General features: G+C 47.5%; 1 protein-coding gene across 5 annotated transcripts in view; it reads left to right on the top strand.

The window, feature by feature from the left end:
• Nucleotides 1-14,681: 14,681 nt before the first annotated feature.
• The window catches only part of TMEM120B (transmembrane protein 120B), a 38,103-nt gene continuing 30,773 nt past the window's right edge, over nucleotides 14,682-22,011 (top strand). For 3 of the 5 annotated variants that reach the window (XR_003756996.2, XR_003756995.2, XM_029058613.2), the window contains exon 1: nucleotides 14,682-14,873. Coding sequence is in view for 3 of the 5 variants with exons in the window: in XM_029058613.2 (XP_028914446.1) it covers nucleotides 14,805-14,873 (69 nt within the window). In the remaining 2 variants the exon portion in view is untranslated. The remainder of the gene's footprint in view (nucleotides 14,874-22,011) is intronic. The other 2 variants (XM_039910435.1, XM_029058612.2) reach the window with 2 other exon arrangements.

Here is a 22,011-nt window from a genome sequence, read left to right as displayed (position 1 = left end):
CATCAGAGCAGCATGATCTAGTGGAAAAAACACAGGCCTGGGAGTCAGGAGGGCTGGATTTTTTTTTATGGCAATTGTTAAGCATTTACTATGTCCTGTACTAAGCGCTGGATTCTCTAATTCTGCCTCCACCACTTCTTGCTGCGTGACCTTGGGAAAGTCCCCAATTCTCTGTGCCTCAGTTTCTTTATCTGGAAATTGTGGATTCAATGCCAGTTCTCCCTCCCCATTAAACTGATGTCGGACAGGAACTGTGTCTAACCTGATTAGTTTGTATCTACTCCAGCTGTTAGCACAGTGCTTGGCACATAGTAATCACTTAGCAAATACCACCATTCTTATTATTATATCTTCTTTCCTTCCGTGTCACCTGTGCACTTGGATCTGTGACCTTTGGGCATTTGATATTCTCCCCACCCTCAACCCCACAGCATTCATGAACATTTCTTTAAATGATATAAATTATTTATTCAAATTAATGTCTCTCCCTCTAGTTTGTAAACTCACGGTGGGCAGGGAATGTGTCTGCAACTCTGTTATATGGTCCTCTCCCAAGTGTGCAGTGCTCTGAGCATAGTAAGCACTCACTGTACTTTCCAAGTGCTTAGTACAGTGCTTTGCATGCAGTAAGTGCTCAATAAATATGATAGAATGAATGAATGAATGCCATTGATTGATTGATTGACTTCTGAGGAGCAAGTCAGGAGCCAGCGTTCCCTCTGCCTCAGACAGCACAAAGAATGGAAGGAGGAGGAGGACAGAGGAGGCTGCCATAGGAAGGACAGAAGAGGCAGACTGGCAGCCCCCCAGAGGCCCACTGGTTGCTTCACCACCTTCCTATTGTTATCGACATGTTGTTCTCCCTGTTCTTTCAAAACAGAGGCAGCAGGCCCCGCAGAGGCTCATCCCTGGCAGATTGCTTGCCAGGCAGCCACCCCTGGGAGCCAACAGACTGGGTTTAGAAATTAGGAACACACCCTGATGCGCAAAGGCAAACAGTCCATCTGCTCGAAGCCCATGCCATCCCTGGGCGAGCCCTGAGCCAGCAGCCAGCAGAAGGAGGGGTCTGGGGAGCCTCAGAGACCTCACAAAGACATCTCTCCAGTGGTTGACCGGGCTTGGGGATTTCTGTTCTTTGAATGTTGAAAGGAAAAGATTTAAAACATCAGGTGATCATCGCTAGGGCACTCCCATCAGCTACCCCACTGGGGGCTTCATGACAGTTCAGGGTATAGGATGCCAACTGAAAAAAACCAAAACCACTATGACAAGGCTGCAGGAGGCCAGAGAGAAGTAGGAAAGCAAAGGAGGGAGGGTCCCTTTCCGAGATCAAGCGTAGATGACCCTTGAGGTATAATCTTAATAGTCCCCCTTTTTCTTGTCAAGGTTGAAACCCAGTCCTGTGGGCCAGCTGGCTGCCTAGGTTGCTCTGCACAGTCTCTGAGGAAGGAAACATTTCCCCAGCTTGCCTCTGCCTTCTCTCCCATTTTCAGGAAGTCAATCCCAACCTCTTTCTGCTGTACAAACCCCTGCTCCATATTCTTCCAATATCCCTAGGGTGAATTTGGGTGGGGTTGCCAATCACCTTCAAATTTATGCAGCGAGGCAGGGGAAAGTGGTCAGTGCCAAACTCAGGGCCACTTTCCAGAGGCCAGGGGTAGTAGGAAGTCCCAAGATACCTGTGCAAGTGGGAAAGTGGGAGGAAGGAGAGAGAGGAGGAAGGTGAGGATGGGAAGGGAAGATCAAAGTCGAAGCAACCACAGGCATCTGGGTCTGGGGCAGAGGGAAGGAGACCGCTGCTAGACCAGTATGAGCTTTTTTTTTTAATGGTATTTAAGTGCTTCCTATGTGCCAGGCACCGTACTAAGCACTGGGGTAGATACAATATAATCTGGTTGGACACAGTCCCTGTCAGTCAATCAATCAATGGTATTTATTGAGCATTTACTATGTGCAACAGCACTGTTCTAAGCGCTTGGAAGAGTACCATAACACAGAATAAGCAGGCATGTTCCCTGCCTGTCCCACATAGTGCTCCCAGTCTTAATCCCTGCTTTACAGATGAGGTAATTGAGGCACAAAGAAGTGAAGTGACTTTCCCAAAGCCACACAGCAGACAAGTGATAAGAAGTAGTGTGGCCTAGTGGATAGAGTAAGGACCTGGGTTCTAAACCCAGTTCCACCACTTGTTTGCAGCAATACTTTGGGCAAGTCACTTCACTGCTCCCTGCCTCAGTAACCTTATCTGTAAAATGGGACTGAGACTGTGAGTCCCATGTGGGACAGAGACTGTGTCCAACCCGATTTGGTCATACCCGCCCCTGCATTTAGTACCGTGCCTGGCACATAGTAAGTGCTTAACAAATACCACAGTTATTATTATTACTATTATTATTAAGTGGCTGATCTGGGATTAAAACCGAGGTCCTTGGACTCCCAGGCCCAGGCTCTTTCCACTAGGCCATGCTGCTTTTCTATTGTGCAGACTAAGCCCCTCTCCCCAATACAGGCTGCATCGGGACCAGGAGTCGGGACCACCCTAGGTGAGGTCTTGGCATGAGTCTCCCCAGGTGAGCTCGTGGCCAGAGGGAGCTGCATTCACCTCGCCTCCCATGGGTCCCCCAAGAGTTGGAGCTCTAAATAAGCTTTCTCAGTCAAGCTAAGAGTATGATGGCTCTGACTCCACCCAGACAATTAAGGCTCTCCCTGTCCAGCCCAGCTGTGGCCACCCTGTGGAGTGGCAAGCAGCAAGCAGTCAATCACCTTGCCCCCTCCTAACTCACTTCGCTACTCTCTTACTACAATCCAGCCTTCACATTTCGCTCCTCTAATGCCAACCTTCTCACTGTACCTCAATCTTGCCTAGCTCGCCATTGACCCCTAGCCCCCATCCTGCTCTGTCCTGGAACACCCTCCCTCCTCAAATCTGACAGACAATTACTCTCCCCACCTTCAAAGCCTTATTGAAGGCACATCTCTTCCAAGAGGCCTTCCCTGACTAAGTCCTTCTTTCTTCTTCTCCCACTTCCCTCTGTGTTCCCCTGACTTGCTCCCTATATCATTCCCCCTCTGAGCCCCACAGCACTACTACACATATCTGTAATTTACTTATTTATATTAATGTCTGTCTCCCCCTCCACCATAAGCTCACTGTGGGCAGGGAATGTATCTATTGCTTTATTGTACTCTCCCAAGCACTTAATACAGTGTTTTGCACACAATAAGCACTCAATAAATACGATTGAATGAACAAGTAGCAAGGTGGCCGCTGAAGTGACAAAGCAGTAGGCAGCGTTGGAGACTGTGTTCCTTTCCCACTACCCACACTGTGCCCCTTTTGGAACTGCTATATCCACTCCTCCCCTTTGCCCTGGCCTGGGGCAGCAGTGTTCAGAGGCTCTGAAGGCCAGATGCCAAAGGAGCACAGGAGGAAACTTGGCACAATGTGTTCTGAGCCTCCAGGTGGTCTTCTCTGCAGAAAAGCCAAAAGCAAATGGCAGGTGTTCTCACAGGCCCCTTGTCCCCATCTTCTAGCAGCGTTGACAGCCAGCAGCATTGACAGCCTGCAAGGGAGAGCAGCCAGTAGCGGAGCAAGGACAAAGTTCAACTCTATTGTATTGTGCTCTCCCATGTACACCGTAAGCACTCAATAAATCCCAATGATTGATTGGTTTCCCTGACTCTCCTCTTTTTTTTAATGGTATTTATGAAGTGCTTACTATGTGCCAGGCAATGTTCTAAGCACTGGGTGGACACAGGTTAATTAGGATGGACACAGTCCCAAGTGGTGATGACAATCTTAATCCCCATTTTACATATGAGGTAACTGAAGCACAAAGAAATGATATGCCCAAGGTCACACAGCACATAAGTGACTGAGCTGGGATTAGAATCCAGGGCCTTATGACTCCCAGGCCTGTGCTCTAGCTGCTATGCCACGCTGCTTCAATGCAGTTTCACACTGCCATGCATCTGGCTTGACCCCTGACAGGAGGCAGGGGGAATACAGAGTGATTTCAGAGCCCAGGGCAGAGGCAGGGATTTGGACACACATTTCAAAGGGGATGTCAAAGACCAAAGTACGAAAATTATCCTAGGTCTCAGCCAGAACTTGGGGCCGTGTGTGCAAGCTATTTTGGAATAGGAGGCAGAGAAATCAAATAATTTTCTGATGCTTCCTACTCATGGTTGCAAAGCCCGAAGCTTTTGTGAAACCCATTTAGTCTGGTGGTGCTGGCTTGATCTCTGGGACCTGGAGAGGAGAGTGTGGATACTGCATTCATCTGTGTTCATCTGTGTTCCTTATGGAGGGACCCTGGTCCTGGAGGACTCAAGAGTAATTTTGCCCTCAGAGAGGGGATAAGGAGAAAAGGATTGCCAGGGAACCACGAAGCTAATCTGACTTTATAGACTGTGATCTGGTTTCCAGGAGGCCTTTGGAAAACTTTGAAATATAGAGGGAGTCATACATGAGCAAGCCTCTACCCCTGCCCTGTACCCCCTTCCAATGCTTGTGAAACAGCAAGGGCCTGGGAATGGCTTCACCTTCTGACTGGCTATGAGGCCTTGGGCAAGACATTTAACCTCTTTGAGCCTCTGTTTCCCCTCAGTAAAATGGGGATAATAATTCTGGCCCTTCTTAATCACACAGGGTTATTGGAAGAATATTGGGAAGGGGTTTGAAAACAAAGATGCCTTAGGTATTCAAAGATGATTGCCACACCGTAGGAGGGCTAAGGTGTGGGTATATTATGTTTAGATGTATAGTAGTAGTAATGTATTTATTTGATGCTTAATCTGTGCCAAGCTCCATAGTAGGTGCTGGGAAATACTGGGAGAGAATTATATAGATGAGGGATAGACAGGGTCAAAGTTCCTGGCCCCCAACTGGCTCGCAATCTAAGAACAAGGAGGAAGGGAGGGGAAGGATTGGCAAGGGTTGGCAAGGGTTAGTCATGGGCATGTAAGACAAAGAAAATGACAAACAAGAAAGGAACAGCAGGATTTCAAAGGCTCCTCTCAGATCAGACCATCAGTCCCAGAAACCACAGCTGGGGCCACAGTGGTGACCTTCTCAACCTTGGGTAGGAAATGTGTCTGTTATATTGTTGCATTGTACTCTCCTAAGCACTTAGTACAGTGCTCTGCACCCAGTTAGCGCTCAATGAATACGATTGACTGACTGATGGTCAAGTCCTTCCCAGGGGCTAAAGGACTTGGGGAACCATGGGAAACTTGTATCTATCCCAGTGCTTAGAGCAGTTCCTGGTACATAGTAAGTGCATAACAAATATTACCATTATTATTATTGTTATAATAGAAGGAAATCAGGTCGGGCAGAGTTCATGTCCCACACTGGCTCACAAAGGCTTAATCCCCACTTTACAGAGAGTAACTGAGGCAGAGAAAAGTGAAGTGATTTACTCAAGGTCACAGAGCAGACAAGTCATGGAGTCAGGATTAGAACCCAGGTCCTTCTGACTACTAGGCCCAAGCTCTATCCACTAAGTCACGCTGCTTCTCAAGTGGACTTAAGGAGATGGCTGAGCAGTTCTTTGTGAGAAGTTTGTACGTATGCACGTACCCAAGTGTTTGCTGGATGGGTCTGCAACCTGAGCTGGTTCAGATAAAAACCGTATTGTATTTTCAGTTCCTCTGCGAATGCTGCCAAACTGCCTATCACTGGATTGCCAGGCCCTCCCCCAGAGATAATTTCAGAGAGGCCCTCATTCCTGCCTCCGGCCCAGCCCACAGCTTCTCCCTGAGGTGGAGGCAGGCCAAGTAGGGGGCCCTGAGGCTGAGCAGAAGGTAGTCATGGCCACATTCTAAATCACCTAACTGGCTGGAAGTCACTCTGCCTGTCCAGTGATCCTGACTCAGGAGAAAGAGAGTGAGAAAGAGCTGCGCCCTGGGGATGGCAGGGCCCCTCATTCTCCTATCACCAACACTGCCCCTGAGATGGTTCTATGTCAGGGTGGCAGGGGGAGGCAGGGGTTGTCAGGAAGATGTTTTTCAGATTCAGGTTCTAAACCTAGAAGCCCTCCCTTCAATTCTTTGACCATTCCTGGGAAAATTGTATTTTATTTATTTTTGAACTGCAGACCCATTCAATGTGTTGCTCTGCAACTTACCTGTATGTGACCTTGGGCAAGTCATTTAACTTCTCTCCTGTCTCCCTCCTATTTAGACTGTGGGAACTAATTATCTTGTATCTACTCCGGGATTTAATACAGTGCTTGTCTGTACTGGACTGTACTTTTTCAACCACCTCGCCCCTTCCTACCTCACCTTGCTGTTCTCCTGTTACAATCCAGCCTGCACACTTCTCTTCTCTAATGCCAATCTACTCATTCTACCTAGTGCACTTCCATCTCGCCCCCACATCCTGCCTCTGGCCTGGAACATCCTCCCTCTTCATATCCGACAATTACTCTCTCCACTTTCAAAACTTTATTGAAGGCACAGTTTCGCCAAGAGGTCTTCCCTAACTAAGCCCTCATTTCCTCTTTTCCCATTCCCTTTTGTGCTCTGATTTGCTCCCTTTATTCACCCCTACCTTAACCCCTCAGCACTAATTTATATACATAATTTATTTATTTCTATTAATGTCTGCCTTGCCCTCTAGATTATGAGCTCCTTGTGGGCAAGGAATGGGTCGACCAACTCTTGTTATATTGTACTCTCCCAAATGCTTAGCATAGAGCTCTGCACACAGTAAGCACTCAGTAAATACAAATGATTAAGTCCTCTAGACTATAAGCTCTTGTGAGCAGGGAACGTGTCTACTACCTTTGTTATATTGTACTCTCCCAAGCACTTAGTACAGTACTCTGCACAGAGTAAGTACTCAATAAATACAACTGACTGACACATAAGTGCTAACAAATACAATTGCTAACAGATACAATTATTATTCTCTGCCTCATTTTCCTCATCTGTAAAATGAAAATTAAATTCTCCTCCCTCTGATTTAGACTTTGAACCCCCGTGAGACAGGGACTGCGTCCAACCTATTTATCTGGAATCTAACCCAGTGTTTAGCATATAGTAAGTGCTGCTTAATCCTCTTCTCCCTCTACTCCCTCTGCCACCCCCCTTTACCTCTCCGCAGCTAAACCCTCTTTTCCCTTTGCTCCTCCACCTCTCCCTCCCCATCCCCACAGCACTGTACTCGTCCGCTCAACTGTATATATTTTCGTTACCCTATTTATTTTGTTAATGAATTGTACATCGCCTCGATTCTATTTAGTTGCCATTGTTTTTACGAGATGTTCTTCCCCTCGACTCTATTTATTGCCATTGTTCTTGTCTGTCCATCTCCCCCGATTAGACTGTAAGCCCGTCAAACGGCAGGGCCTGTCTCTATCTGTTGCCGACTTGTTCATCCCAAGCGCTTAGTACAGTGCTCTGCACATGGTAAGCGCTCAATAAATACTATTGAATGAATATCACAAGAGCCTCTTAATGGGAAAATTGAGGGATAGGTTCACCCACTCACAAACCTTCAGCTGCCATCTTTATGCAGATGAAGTCCAAATCTTCCTCACTTACCCCGGGCCCCCCAGTTACTTTATAATTTTGCATTTCCTCTTGCCTCAAGGATATCTCCAGATGGAATCGCCCATTGGCACCTTAAACACTTCAAGGCTAAAACTCAATTCACCTCCCCCCCCCCCCAAAGCCACGCCTTCTTCCAGCTTTTTCCAGCTGCCCAAATGACCTTCCTGGAGCACTGCTCAGCCCATTAATCAATTAACCAATAGTATTTATTGAGTGCTTAAGGTGTGCAGAGCAGTTTACTAAGTGTTTGGGAGAGTAGCAGACCGTTAGTAGATATGATCGCTGCTTTCTATGAGTTCACAGGCTAGGGAAGGGGATGAGATGCTGAAATAAATTACAGATAGGGAGCAGCAACAGATTTAAAGATATGCTCGAAAGTTTTATGAGGTTGTTGTATGCAAGGAATGCGTCTGTTTATTGCTGAAATGTTCTCTCCCAAGCGCTTAGTAGAGAGCTCTGCACACACGGCTCTGTAAATACGACTGACAGGAAGGAGTATCTAAGTGTTTTGTGATGTAGAAATGCTGAAGTAGCTGTAGGAGAGGGGAATACATTGCGGAGGTGAAAGATTTGGAGTCAGAGGTCATGGGTTCGAATCCCGGCTCGGCCACTTAGCTGTGTGACTGTGGGCAAATCACTTAACTTCTCGGTGCCTCAGTGATCTCAACTGTAAAATGGGGATTAAGACTGTGAGCCCCACGTGGGACAATCTGATTCCCCTCTGTCTACCCCAGCGCTTAGAACAGGGCTCGGCCCATAGTAAGCGCTTAAATACCAACAATATTATTATTACATTATTAAAGATTTATCAGGGAAGGGCTCCTAGAGGAGTTGTGATTTCAGCAGGACTCTGTAATTGGGGAAAGAGCAGTGGTCTGCAGATGTTAGGGGGGAGAGAGTTCGAAGCAGGAGGGAGGGTGTGAACAAGATATGAGAGTGAGACAAAGTAAGTAGGTTGGTTTCAGAGAATGAAAAAGGCCAGCTGGAGTGGAGTGGGAGAGCGATGAAATAAGAACGCCTCCAGAGGCTACTTATTTTCCTCTGATTCAAGCATAAACTCCTAACCATACCCTTTTTTGCCCTTTTCATTGACCTTCACTCTCATTTCTACCGCCTTGGGCCCCTTTCTCACAGCTTTCTTCCTGCTTGGAATTTTCTTCCCATTCAAAAAGGCTTGACTATTGTTCTCCCTAGCTTCAAAGCCCTCCTGAATTCCCACCTCCCCCGATTCATTTCCTCCTCCCCAGCTAGTTGTGGGAACAGTCACCCAGGGAACCCAATTCATTTACCTGTCGTCCCCTTCTCTTGATATACCATTCTCTTAATTGTAAATCATTTGCACCTTCCTCTCTCTTCGGTTACATTCTAAGCTCCCTGAAGGCAGAGATCCTATCTTATCTCCACTGAACTCTCCCATGGGCTTGAATCAGATATATTTATTAATTCAATCGTATTTATTGAGTTCTTAGTGTGTGCAGAGCACTGTACTAAGCGCTTGGAAAGTACAATTCCAGCAACAGAGACAATTCCTACCCAACAACAGTCTCACAGTCTAGAAGGGGGAGACAGATGTCTTTTTGAGTGTGTGCTTGACTTGAGGTTCATTCATTCATTCAATAGTATTTATTGAGCGCTTACTATGTGCAGAGCACTGTACTAAGCGCTTGGGATGAACAAGTCGGCAACAGATAGAGACAGTCCCTGCTGTTTGACGGGCTTACAGTCTAATCGGGGGAGACGGACAGACGAGAACAATGGCACTAAACAGCGTCGAGGGGAAGAACATCTCGTAAAAACAATGGCAAATAAATAGAATCAAGGCGATGTACAATTCATTAACAAAATAAATAGGGTAACGAAAATATATACAGTTGAGCGGACGAGTACAGTGCTGTGGGGATGGGAAGGGAGAGGTGGAGGAGCAGAGGGAAAAGGGGAAAATGAGGCTTTAGCTGCGGAGAGGTAAAGGGGGGATGGCAGAGGGAGTAGAGGGGGAAGAGGAGCTCAGTCTGGGAAGGCCTCTTGGAGGAGGTGATTTTTAAGTAAGGTTTTGAAGAGGGAAAGAGAATCAGTTTGGCGGAGGTGAGGAGGGAGGGCGTTCCAGGACCGCGGGAGGACGTGACCCAGGGGTCGACGGCGGGATAGGCGAGACCGAGGGACGGCGAGGAGGTGGGCGGCAGAGGAGCGGAGCGTGCGGGGTGGGCGGTAGAAAGAGAGAAGGGAGGAGAGGTAGGAAGGGGCAAGGTGATGGAGAGCCTTGAAGCCTAGAGTGAGGAGTTTTTGTTTGGAGAAAAGGTCAGTGTGGCCCCCAGTCCCAGCCACATTGACTTGTTCACAATACAGTGCTCTGCGTGGGCCTGGGAGTCAGAAGGACTTGGGTTCTAATCCCAGATCCCCCACTTGTCTGCACTGTGACTCAGTTACATCACCTGTAAAATGGGGATTAAGACTGAACCTCATGTGCGATAGGGACTGTGTCCATCCTGATTAGCTTGTATCTGCCTCAGCACTTAGTGCCTGACACATAGTAATGCTTAGCAAATACTACCTTCATCATTATCGTTATTACTATGAATAAAGGTTTGGGAAGTTTTTAATAGTAATTGTTAAGCACTTGCTATGTTCAGTTACTATTCTAAACACAGGGATAGATAGAAGATAATTGAGTGGACCTAATCCCTGTCCCCCATAGGGTTCACAGTGTTAATCCCCATTTTACAGATGAGATATCTGAAGCACAGAGAAGTTAAGTGAATTTCCAAATGCTACACAGCAGACAAATGGCTGTGCGGACATTAGAAGTCAGACCCTCTGACTCCTAGGCCCATGCTCTTTCCACTAGCCCAAGTGGGACTTCTCACTAGGCCAGTAAATGGCATTACACTGATGACGTATAAGAGAGAAAAGACATTTGCTCGGTAATATATTTGAATAACTATGTAGACCTTAATAATAATAATAATAATTATATAATTATATATAATAATGGCATTTGTTAAGCACTTACTATGTGCAAAGCACTGTTCTAAGCGCTGGGGCGGATACAAGGTGATCAGGCTCATACAAGGTGATCAGGCTCACAGTCTTAGTGTCCATTTTACAGATGAGGTAACTGAGGCACAGAGAAGTTAAGTGATTTGCCCAAAGTCACACAGCTGGAAAGCTGCAGAGTGGGGATTTGAACCCATGAACTCTGACTCCCCAACCCGTGTTCTTTCCACTGAGCCACACTGCTTCTCTAGACCTTAAGCTCTAGACTGTAAACTCACTGAGGGCAAAGAACATGTCTACCAACTATTATTATTGTTATTATTGGGAGTTGGAGGATGAGAGTTCTAATCCTTGCTCCACCACTTGTCTGCTGTATCGCCTTGGGCAAGTCCCTTTACTTGTCTGTGTCTCAGTTCCCTCATCCGTAAAATGGCGATTGAGACTGTGCCTCCCATGTGGGGTAACCTGATCACCTTGTATCTATCCCAGTGCTTGGCACATAGTAAGAGCTTAACAAATACTATAATTATTATTATTATTAGTAAGCGCTTAATAAATACGATTGATTGAATGAATGAATGAATGAATGCCTACTGTCGGGTCCTCTGATTCCTGGGGGACTCCACGCCATTGATCTTGGGGTGGTGATGGGAAGCGGGAAACAGCAGCCGCTTGGGCCCAAAGAAACTTGGCTCCGGCTTGAGCAAGTTCATTCAATTGTATTTACTGAGCGCTTACTGTGTGCAGAACACTGTTCTATGCACTTGGGAAGTACAATTCAGCAATAGAAACACAATCCCTGCCCACACAGGCACTTGGCACATAGTAAGTGCTTAACAAATACCATCATTATTATTATTACTATTACAGTCTAGAAGGGGGAGACAGACGTAATCATAATAATAATAATAATGGTATTTGTTAAGCACTTACTATGTGCCAAGCACTATTCTAAGCACTGGGGTAGATACAAGGTAATCAGGTTGTCCCATGTGGGGCTCACAGTCTTAATCTCCATTTTACAAATGAGGTAACTGAGGCACAGAGAAGTGAAGTCACAGAGCTGACAAATGGCAGAGCCGGAATTAGAACTCATGACCTCTGACTCCCAAGCCTATGCACTTTCCACTAAGCCACACTGCTTCATCAAAAAAAGTAAACAGGCATCAGTAACATCATTATAAATTTATTCATTCAATTGTAATTATTGAGCACTTACTATGTGTTGAGCACTGTACTAAGTGCTTGAAAGTACAGTTCAGCAATAAAGAGAGACAATCTGCCCACAGTGGGTTTATAGTCTAGAAGGGGGAAGACAGACATCAAAACAAGTAATAATAATAGTAATAATTATGGCATTTGTTAAGTGCTTACTATGTTCCAAGCACGGTTCTAGCACTGGGGTAGATACAGGGTAATCAGGTTGTCCCATGTGGGGCTCACACTTTTAATCCCCATTTTACAGATGAGGTAACTGAGGCACAGAGAAATTAAGTGACTAGCCCAAGGTCACACAGCAGACAAGTAGGAGAGTCAGGATTCAAATCCATAACCTTCTCCAACCAAACCCTAGGGAAGTGGTTGCAGGGTATCACTGTGCATATTTGTATATATTATTTATTACCCTATTTTGATGTGTATATCACCATGATTCTATTTATCTTGATGATGTTGTTTTGTTTTGTTCTGTTTTGCTTTGCTGTCTGTCTCCCCCGTTTAAACTGTGAGCCCGTTACTGGGCAGGGATTGTCTCTATCTATTGCCAAATTGTACCTTCCAAGCGCTTAGTACAGTGCTCAGCACATAGTAAGCGCTCAATAAATATGATTGAATGAATGAATTAATTTAGTGGCGGAGTCGGAATTAGAACCCATGTCCTCTGACTCCCAACCTTGGACTCTTTCCACTAAGCCAGGTGCAACAGTAGCATCATTATAAATTCATTCATTCATTCAGTGGTATTTATTGAGCACTTACTATGTGCAGAGCACTGTGCTAAGCACTTGGAATGTACAATTCGGCAATAGATTAATTCGTACATTCATTTAATAGTATTTATTGAGCGCTTACTATGTGCAGAGCACTGTACTAAAAGCTTGGAATATAGAATTTGGCAACAGATAGAGACAATCCCTGCCCAACGATGGGCTCACAGTCTAAAGTGGGGAGACAGCAAAGCAAAACAGAACAAAACAAAAACAAGGCAACATCATATGATAAATAGAATCAAGGGGAATACCTCATTAACATGAACAACATTAACATCATCGGTTGCCTATCAACCTTCGCAGGAAACAAGAACTCCTCACTCTTGGCTTCAAAACTCTCCATCACCTTGCCCCCTCCTACCTCATCTCCCTTCTCTCTTTCTACTGCCCACCCCATACACTCCGCTCCTCTGCCGCTCACCTCCTCACTGGGCCTGGTCCTTGCCTGTCCCACTGTCGACCCCTGACCCACGTCCTACCACTGTCCTGGAATGCCCTCCCTCCTCATGTCCTCCAAACTAATTCTCTTCCATTCTTAGAAGCCCTACTGAGAGCTCACCGCCTCCAGGAGACCTTCCCAAACTGAGCCCCCCCATCCCTCTGCTCCCCTTCCTCTCCCTCCTACCCTCTGTTCCTCCCCCTTCCCCTCAGCACTGTGCTCATTTGTATATATTATTTATTATCCTATTTATTTTGTTAACGAGGTATATATCTCCTTGATTCTATTTATCTTGATGATGTTGTCTTGTTTTTGTTTTGTTCTGTTTTGCTTTGCTGTCTGTGCCCTCATTTAGACTGTGAGCCCATCATTGGGCAGGAATGGTCTCTATCGGTTGCCGAATTGTACATTCCAAGTACTTAGTACAGTGCTCTGCACAGAGTAAGTGCTCAATAAATACTATTGAATGAATGAACAATGAGATGTTACAATAAACAGATAGAGACAATCCCTGCCCAATATCGGGCTCACAGTCTGAACAATAAATAGAATTATAGGTATACAGATGTCATTCATAAAAATAAATAGAATTATCATTATATATTCTGTAATAGAGAAGCCGCGTGGCTCAGAGGAAAGAGCGGGGGCTTGTGATTCAGAGGTTGTGACTCTGGGCAAGTCACTTAACTTCTCTGGGCCTCAGTTCCCTCATCTGGAAAATGGGGATGAAGACTGCGCCCCACATGGGGCAACCTCCCCTTGATTCTATTTATTGCTATTGTTTTTGTCTGTCTGTCTCCCCCGATTAGACTGTAAGCCCGTCAATGTCTCTATCTGTTGCCGAATTGTACATTCCAAGTGCTTAGTACAGTGCTCTGCACATAGTAAGCGCTCAATAAATACGATTGAATGAATTAACCTCATCACCTTGTATACATTCATTCAATCGTATTTATTGAGCCCTTACTCCGTGCAGAGCACTGGACTAAGCGCTGGGAAGGGACAATAGAGCAACAGATGGAGGCCATGGGGAAGCAGCGTGGCTCAGTGGAAAGAGCCCGGGCTTGGAAGTCAGAGGTCATGGGTTCGAATCCCAGCTCTGCCACTTGTCAGCTGTATGACTGTGGGCAAGTCACTTCATTCATTCAATAATATTTATTGAGCGTTTACTATGTGCAGAGCACTATACTCAGCGTTTGGAATGTACACTTCACTTCTGCGTGCCTCACTTTGCTTATCTGGAAAATGGGGATGAAGACTGTGAGCCCCACGTGGGGCAACCTCATCACCTTGTATTCATTCATTCAATCGTATTTATTGAGCCCTTACTCTGTGCAGAGCACTGGACTGAGCGCTGGGAAGGGACAATAGGGCAACGGATGGAGACCATCCCTGCCCACTGACGGGCTGGTCGTCTAATCGAATCTCCCCAGCGTTTAGAATAGTGCTTTGCGCATAGTCGGCGCTTAACTGATACTGTCATTATTATTATTTTTATGAATTGTATGAGATAGTGTAGAATAAGGATGAGAAAAGTGCAGCTAGGGGAGGGAAGGGCCGACGGCCATCGCCTCAGGGCGCAGCAGGAGGGAAGGCCGCCTCAGGTGGGGGGGGGTGGAGCGGTGGCGGGCGCATGCGCAGATCGGGGGCGGGGGGGGTGGGAGGGGGCGATGACGTCAGGTGTGCGCGTGGCTCGGGGCCGCGCAGGAACAGCTGGTGGCGGGGAGCGGAGGGAGGAGGGGGAGGTGGGAGAAGAGCCGGGCTGCCCGCGCTGCACCAAGCAGCCACCTCTACCTCCTCCTCCTCTTCCTCCTCCTCCTTGCACCATGTTCGCCCAGCTGGAGCGGTGCGAGGGCGAGTGGCACGAGCTGGAGGAGGAATTCCAGGAGCTGCAGGTAAGGCCGGGGCAGAGGGAGCCCGTGCACCCCTCGCCCCCTCCTTCCTCCCCACCCCCGACTGTCCATTCCGAGCGCCCAGCAGAATGCTCTGCCCGGAGTACCAGCTCAGCAAATACGATTGAAGGGATGCACCTTGGGGCTGCATCTCCGCGCCCCCTCCTGCTCGCTGGAGATCGGGGCGAGGTCCGTCTCCCGCCGACCGGGCTGCGACTGATGGGGCGGGCATGGCTCCCGGGCCCGCAGGCGGGGTTGCATTCAATAGTGTTTATTGAACGCTTACTGTAATACTAATGATGGTATTTGTTAAGCGCTTACTATGCGCCAAGCGCTGGGGGAGGATACAAGGTGATCAGGTTGTCCCACGTGGGGCTCACAGTCTTCCTCCCCATTTTGCAGATGAGGAAACTGAGGCACAGAGAAGCGAAGTGGCTTGCCCAAAGTCACACAGCTGACATGCGGCGGAGACGGGATTAGAACCCATGACCTCTGACTCCCAAGCCCTGGCTCTTTCCACTGAGCCACGCTGCTCTTCTTACTATGTGCAGAGGACTGGACTAAGCGCTTGAATAATAATGATGACATTTGTTAAGGGCTTACTCTGTGGAAAGCACTGGACTAAGCTCTTGAATAATAATGGCATTTGTTAAGCGCTTACTATGTGCAAAGCAGAAGCGCTGGGGAGGATAGAAAGTAATAAGGTATTCCCACGTGGGGCTCCCAGTCTCAATCCCCATTTTCCAGATGAGGTCACTGAGGCACAGAGAAGTGAAGCGACTTACCCAAGGTCACATAGATGACAAGTGGTGGAGCCGGGATTAGAACCCACGACCCCTGACTCCCCAGCCCGGGATCTTTCCACCGAGCCACGCTGCTTCGAGGGTTGCCGGGGTGCGGGCCCAGGGGGTCCCCGCGGAGCCAGGACTTCCCTACCACAGGACAAAAGCTCCTCTCCACCCCCCTGCAACATTTCTTACGACCCCCTCCCCCGTAGAAGCCGGCTGCAAGGGGGTACCCTGCCCACCTCCGTGCCCTCTGCCACTTCCCTTCCTTCCACCGTACCCTCCGCCTCTGCGGAAAGTTAGTTGATAGCCTCCAGAGATGGTCAGAGCCAGTAGCTGGGGGAGGACCTCCTCTCCTCCCGTGCCCAGGAGCTGGAGGGCAAAGGCGGTCGGAGGGGCCCGAGGAGCCATCCCATTTAGACCTCTGCCTTAATTCATTCCTTTGGATCACGACAAAAGCCACCAACACCCCTTCGCCCTCACCCTCCTGGAGTCCATGATCCCAGATCCATCGGTCAGTTGTATTTATTGAGTGGTTTCTGTTGGGCAGAGCATTCATTCAATCCTATTAAGAGCTTACTATGTGCAGAGCGCTGGACTAAGCGCTTGAGAAAGTACAACACAGCAATAAAGAGTGATTGTCCCTGCCCACAATGAGCTCACAGTCTAGATCACTGCACTAGACTGCACTAAGATGAGTACGGTATAATAATATAACTGAGTTGGTAGCGGCATTCCGTACCCACAAGTTTATAATCTAGAGAATATGCCCCCTGCCCCAAGGAGGTGGCTGCAGGGCATTAGGGAGGGCCTAAAGGGGGGCTGATGGGCAACAGTGGCTGGCAAGAAAGGGGCAGAGTGGGGGGAGGGGCCGAGGCGGGCTTTCCAGTGGAGGTGGAAAGCCTCCACCAGCTTCCCACCAGCTGTCTCCCTCATCTGTTGCCCTGGGACTCCTCAGCTCAGGAAGGGTTCCCAGTGCTCCCTGCACCCTTCAGAGAGGCACAGCTGCTCTTTCTGCAAGTGACTTTGGGTCCTGATTGCTCTTTAGGGTGTAGTTTTTAGAATGTTGGAGCCTGGGCAGTGCCCTCTTTGCCCACCTTCCCCACTCTTGCCTCGCCCAGGCCATCAGGCCGCTCCGGCTCATCCGGGCACTGCTGCAGTGTGAGCCTTGGCGTTACTGGTTGCATGTGTCAGCCCCCAGAGTCCTCACTGACAGTGACACCCAGACTTGTCTCCTAGATTCGTTTCTCCAGCTCCTTCTCCTCCCCCTCACATGGTAGCTGTCATCTTTGCGCAGCCTGGGGCTCTCCAGGTGGGGAGGAGTCACCCTGCAACCCCCAAGCCTCGGAGGTGGCACCAAGTTATTATTAGGGAAAGGCCTCCACCCATAATGGGGGAACTGAAGGAGACTTAGCCCTTCTCTCAGGGTACACACTTGTTAGGGCAAAAAGGGGTACAAATGGATAGCGAGACAAAGGACAAATTGGGCAGAGCCTGGGGCCTGACTTTCTTCCTCCCTTCTCCCAGTCCAACTATCACCCAGCACTTAGGTTCACCCTCAGGTCTCCAAGAGGCTTTCTCCCACTAAGCCCTCCTTTCCTCAGTTCCCTCTCCCTTCTGCATCACCCTTGCATTTTGATCTGTAACCTTTGAGCACTTGATATTCACCCCACCCTCAGCACTTCTATCCACATCTGTAATTTTTTTAGTATCTGTCACGCCCTCTAGACTATAAACTCCCCCTGGGTAGGGAACTTCTCTGCCAAGTCTTTATGTTGTGCTCTCCCAAGTGTTTAATACAGTGCTCAGCACACAGTAAATTCCACTGATTGATTCCCTTATGTGTACCTTATTTTAATCCCCATCTTCCTTGCTAGATTTGCAAACTCCTTGAGGACAGGGATCGTGTCAGTTTACTCTGCCATAGTCTCCCAAATACTACAGCATCTAAGCACTCAGTAAATGCCATTTTGTTGATTGTATTGATTAGTCAGTCAATCTTATTTGTTGAACATTTACTGTTTGCAGAGCACAGTACTAAGCACTTGGGAGAGTACACTATAACAGACACATTCTCTTCCACAGCAAGTTTACAGTCTAGAAGGGAGACAGACATCAATACAAATAAATTACAAATATGTACATAAATGTTGTGGGACTGGGAGGGGGGATGGATAAAGGAAGCAAGTCAGGGCAACGCAAAAGAGAGTAGAAGAAAGAGGAAAAGAGGGCTTAGGGAAGACTTCTTGGAGGAGATGTGCTTTCAGTAAGGCTTTGAAGGTGGGGGAGAATAATTGTTGGATAAGAAAAGGGAGGGCATTCCAGATCAGAGGCAGGATGTGGGCAAGGTAGATGAGATTGAGGTATGGTGAGTAGGTTGGCATTAGAGGAGCAAAGTGTGCGGGCTGGGTTGTAGTAGGAGAGTAGCAAGGTGAGGTAGGAGTGGCAAGGTGATTGCTTTAATGCTGATGGTAAAGTGTTTGTTTGATGCGGTGGTGGATGGGCAACCAATGGAGGTTCTTGAACAGGGAAACATGGATTGAATGTTTTTGTAGAAAAAATGATCCAGGCAGGAGAATGAAGTATCATTTGGAGTGGGGAGAGACAGGAGGCAGGGAGGTCAGTAAGAAGGCTGATACAGTAATCAGGGTGGGATAAGATAAGTGCCTGGGTTAAGGTGGTAGTTTGGATGGAGAGGAAAGGGCATTTTAGCTATGTTGTGAAGTTCGAATGGACAGGATCTAGTGATGAATTAAATATGTGGGTTGAATGAGAGAGGAATCAAGGATAATACCGAGGTGACAGACTTGTGAGACAGGAAGGATGGTGTTGCCGTCTGCAATGATGGGAAAGTCAGAAGAAGCATCGGGTTTAGGTGGAAAGAAATGGAGTTCGGTTTTCTTTTAGAAATGCTAAGTTTGAGGTGACCGGAGAACATCCAAGTAGAGATGTCTTGAAGGCAGGCGGAAATGTGGCACTGCAGAGAAGGGAGAAAGATCAAGGCTGGAGTTTAGATAGGGGAATCATGCTGATGATGATGATAATTGTTAAGCGCTTACAATGGGCCAAGTGCTGTTCAAAGCCTGGGGTAAATACAAGGTTATTAGGTTGTCCCACCTGGGGCTTACAGACAACCTCCATTTTACAGATGAGGTAACTGAGGCACAGAGAAGTTAAGTGACTTGTCCAAAGTAACACAGCTGACAAGAGGCAGAGCTGGAAATAGAATCCATGACCTCTGACTCCTAAGCTGGTGCTCTTTCCACTAAGTCACGCTGCTTCTAGTCATCTGCATAGAGGTGGCAGTTGAAGCCATGGGAACAAATGAGTTCTCCAAAGGAGTGGGTGTAGAGGGAGAAAAGGAGACCCAGAACTGAACTTTGAGGGACACCCACAGGTAGGGGGTGGGAGGCAGAGGAGGACCTTCGAAAGAGACCGAGAATGAGGGGCCAGAGAATAGGAGAACCAAGAGAGGACAGTGTGAGTGAAGCCGAGATTGGATAATGTTTCCAGGAGAAAAAGGAGTGGTCGACCATGTCGAAGACAGCTGAAAAGTCGTGGAGGGTTAGGATGGAGTAGAGGCCATTGGATTTGGCAGGGAGGAGATCATAGGTTTCTGTGGAGTGAAGGGGACAGAATCCAGATTTGAGGGGGTCAGGAGAGAATTGGAGAAGAGGAATTTGAAACAGCTGGTGTAGACAACTCATTCAAGAAGTTTGGAGAGGGAATGGTAGGAGGGTGATGGGTGAGAACTGGATGGAGCCGTGAGGGTCAAGGGAGGTTTTTTTTAGGCTGGGGAAACATGGGAATGTTTAAAAGCAGTGAGGAAGAAGCCATTGAAGAGCACACAGTTGAAGATGGCATTTAAGGAGGGAAGAAGGAAGAGGGCAAGTGTTTTGATACAGTGCAAAGGGGTTGGATGTGCAGGTGGAGGGGGTGGGTTTTGAGAGAAGGCAGGAGATCTCCTCTTGAGATACTGCTGGGATAGATGGGAGAGTTGCAGAAGAGACAAGTGAAGTTTTAGGGAGATCACCCCTATTGGTATGAGAAGCAGCATGGCCAAAAAAAGAATGGGCCTGGGAGTTGAGGACCTGGGTTCTGATCCTTGCTCTGCCACTTACCTGCTGTGTGAATTTGGGCAAGTCACTTCTCTGTGCCTCAGTTCCCTCATCTTCAAAATGAAGATTCAGTACCTGTTCTCCCTCCTACTTAGGAGGTGAGTTGAGTGAGGAACTTGATTTCTCTTGTATCTGCCCCAGCACTTAGTACAGTGCCTGGCATATAGTAAGTGCTTGACAAATACCACAGATGTTGGTGGTATTATTATTACTCTTTTGGAGCAGGGCCTTTCTTGTCTGGGCTTCTTTCTGGAAGAGTCAATTCAGAAAAAGGAATTGCACAGTGCACAGTTCTAGAATGGTTTCCCTCTCAGAGTCCAAGCTTGCAGTGTAGCTCTCGTGTTTTAGTAGAATGCCAGAGGTAGCTAGGCTTCTGGTTATTTGACTTAAGATGGATGGGTTTCCCCTCCTGCCCCTCAATCCTCACTCCCTCCTCTTTCTCTGAAGGACTACCAGAGGGGCTTCCAAATGTTGGGAGAGAAGTGCAGAGTGGTGGTGGTTTGTTCCAGGCCCAGGGGTGTGTGTGATTATGGGGGTTAGGAAAGGAAGGAATGAGGCAGGTGAGGAAGTGTAAACTGGGGGAGACGAGGTGGTAACTAAGGTAGTAAGGTGGTAGAAGTAGTTCAGAAGGCCCTGGGTACTAATCCCAGCTCTGCCACTTGTCTATGTGACCTTGGGCAAGTCACTTCACTTCTCTGGACCTCAGTTCCCTCATCTGTAAAATGGGGATTGAGGGTGTGAGCCCATGTGAGACAGGAACTATGTGCTGATTTGCTTGTATCTACCCCAGTGCTTAGAGCAGTGCTGGCATGTAGTAAGTGCTTAACAAATACAATCATTAATATTATATTATAATTATAATGATAGTATTTAAGTGCTTATATGTGCCAAGCACTGTTCTAAGCACTGGACCATGACCGCACCTCAGCTCCCCCTTTAATAATAATAATTAATAAAAATGATGGTATTTAAGCACTTACTATGTGCCAAGCACTGTTCTAAGCGCTAGGGTAGTTACAAGGTAATCAGATTGTCCTACGTGGGGCTGATGGTCTTAATCCCCATTTTACAGATGAGGTAACCGAAGGACAGAGAAGTTTAAGTGGCATGTCCAGGGTCAAACAGCAGACAAGTGGCGGAGCCGGTATTAGAACCCATGTCCTATGACTCCCAAGCCCATGCTCTTTCCACTAAGCCATGCTGCTTCTCTAACCCTCTTCCCTCTGCTCCCTCTGCTGCTTCTCTGCCCCCCCTGCACCTCCCCTCAGCTAAGCCCCCTTCCCCCCCACCTTCCCTCCCCTCAGCACTGTGCTCATCTCATTTGTATATATTTTTATTACCCTATTTATTTTGTTAATGAGATGTACATCACCTTGATTCTATTTATTGCTATTGTTTTAATGAGATGGGCATCCCTTTGATTCTGTTTATTGCTATTGTTTTTGTCTGTCTCCCCCGATTAGACTGTAAGCCCGTCAATGGGCAGGGACTATCTGTTGCCGAATTGTACATTCCAAGCTCTTAGTACAGTGCTCTGCACATAGTAAGCGCTCAGTAAATACTATTGAATGAATGAATGAATAAGCCTTCTTGTTTAAGCTGTGAGTTGAAGCAGGGGACCTCTGTCAGGCTGATGGAGCCAAAGAACTTTTCTTGCCTCCTATTTCCTCCCTCCTTCATTCCCACCAAATCCCCTACACCTCCAGGGACATTTATATTGTCTGTCTCCCACTGTAGACTGTAAGCTCACTGTGGACAGGGAAAGTGTCAAATAACTCTGTTGTACTCTCCCAAACACTTAGTACAGTGCTGTGCACATAGTAAATGCTCAATAAATACCATTGACTGATTGGGGGAGATGTAGGGATCCTTCCCTGCTCTCCACCCTGAAATCAAGGAGTATGTGGGGCAGTGAGAGCAGCAGCTGGTGCCCTTGTAGTGCAGATGCCTGGGCCCAGGCTGGGGCTGGAGGAAGGAGGTTTATCATTCCAGGTCTCCTTGTCCCCTCTCAACTCCCTGACTTCCCTCACTCCAAAGACAAGAGGTTATGGAGGAGCAGTTTTGACACTTCTGCTCTCTGCAATTAATGCAATTAACGGCAATTAGAGAGCAAGTCTTGGCAGGCCGAGCCTGTGAGGAGTAATTTAGGAGTTGTTGTGTTCCTGGGCACGTGGTTGGTGATGTAGTGATCGGAAGCACTGTTAAGTGTTGGATGTTTGGTTGAGAGGAGAGCTAAAT

This window comes from Ornithorhynchus anatinus, chromosome 2, assembly GCF_004115215.2.
Source record: "Ornithorhynchus anatinus isolate Pmale09 chromosome 2, mOrnAna1.pri.v4, whole genome shotgun sequence".
Classification (NCBI taxonomy): domain Eukaryota; kingdom Metazoa; phylum Chordata; class Mammalia; order Monotremata; family Ornithorhynchidae; genus Ornithorhynchus; species Ornithorhynchus anatinus.
The sequence above is the reverse complement of the archived record's forward strand: the minus strand, read 5'-3'. Positions and strand labels throughout refer to the sequence as shown.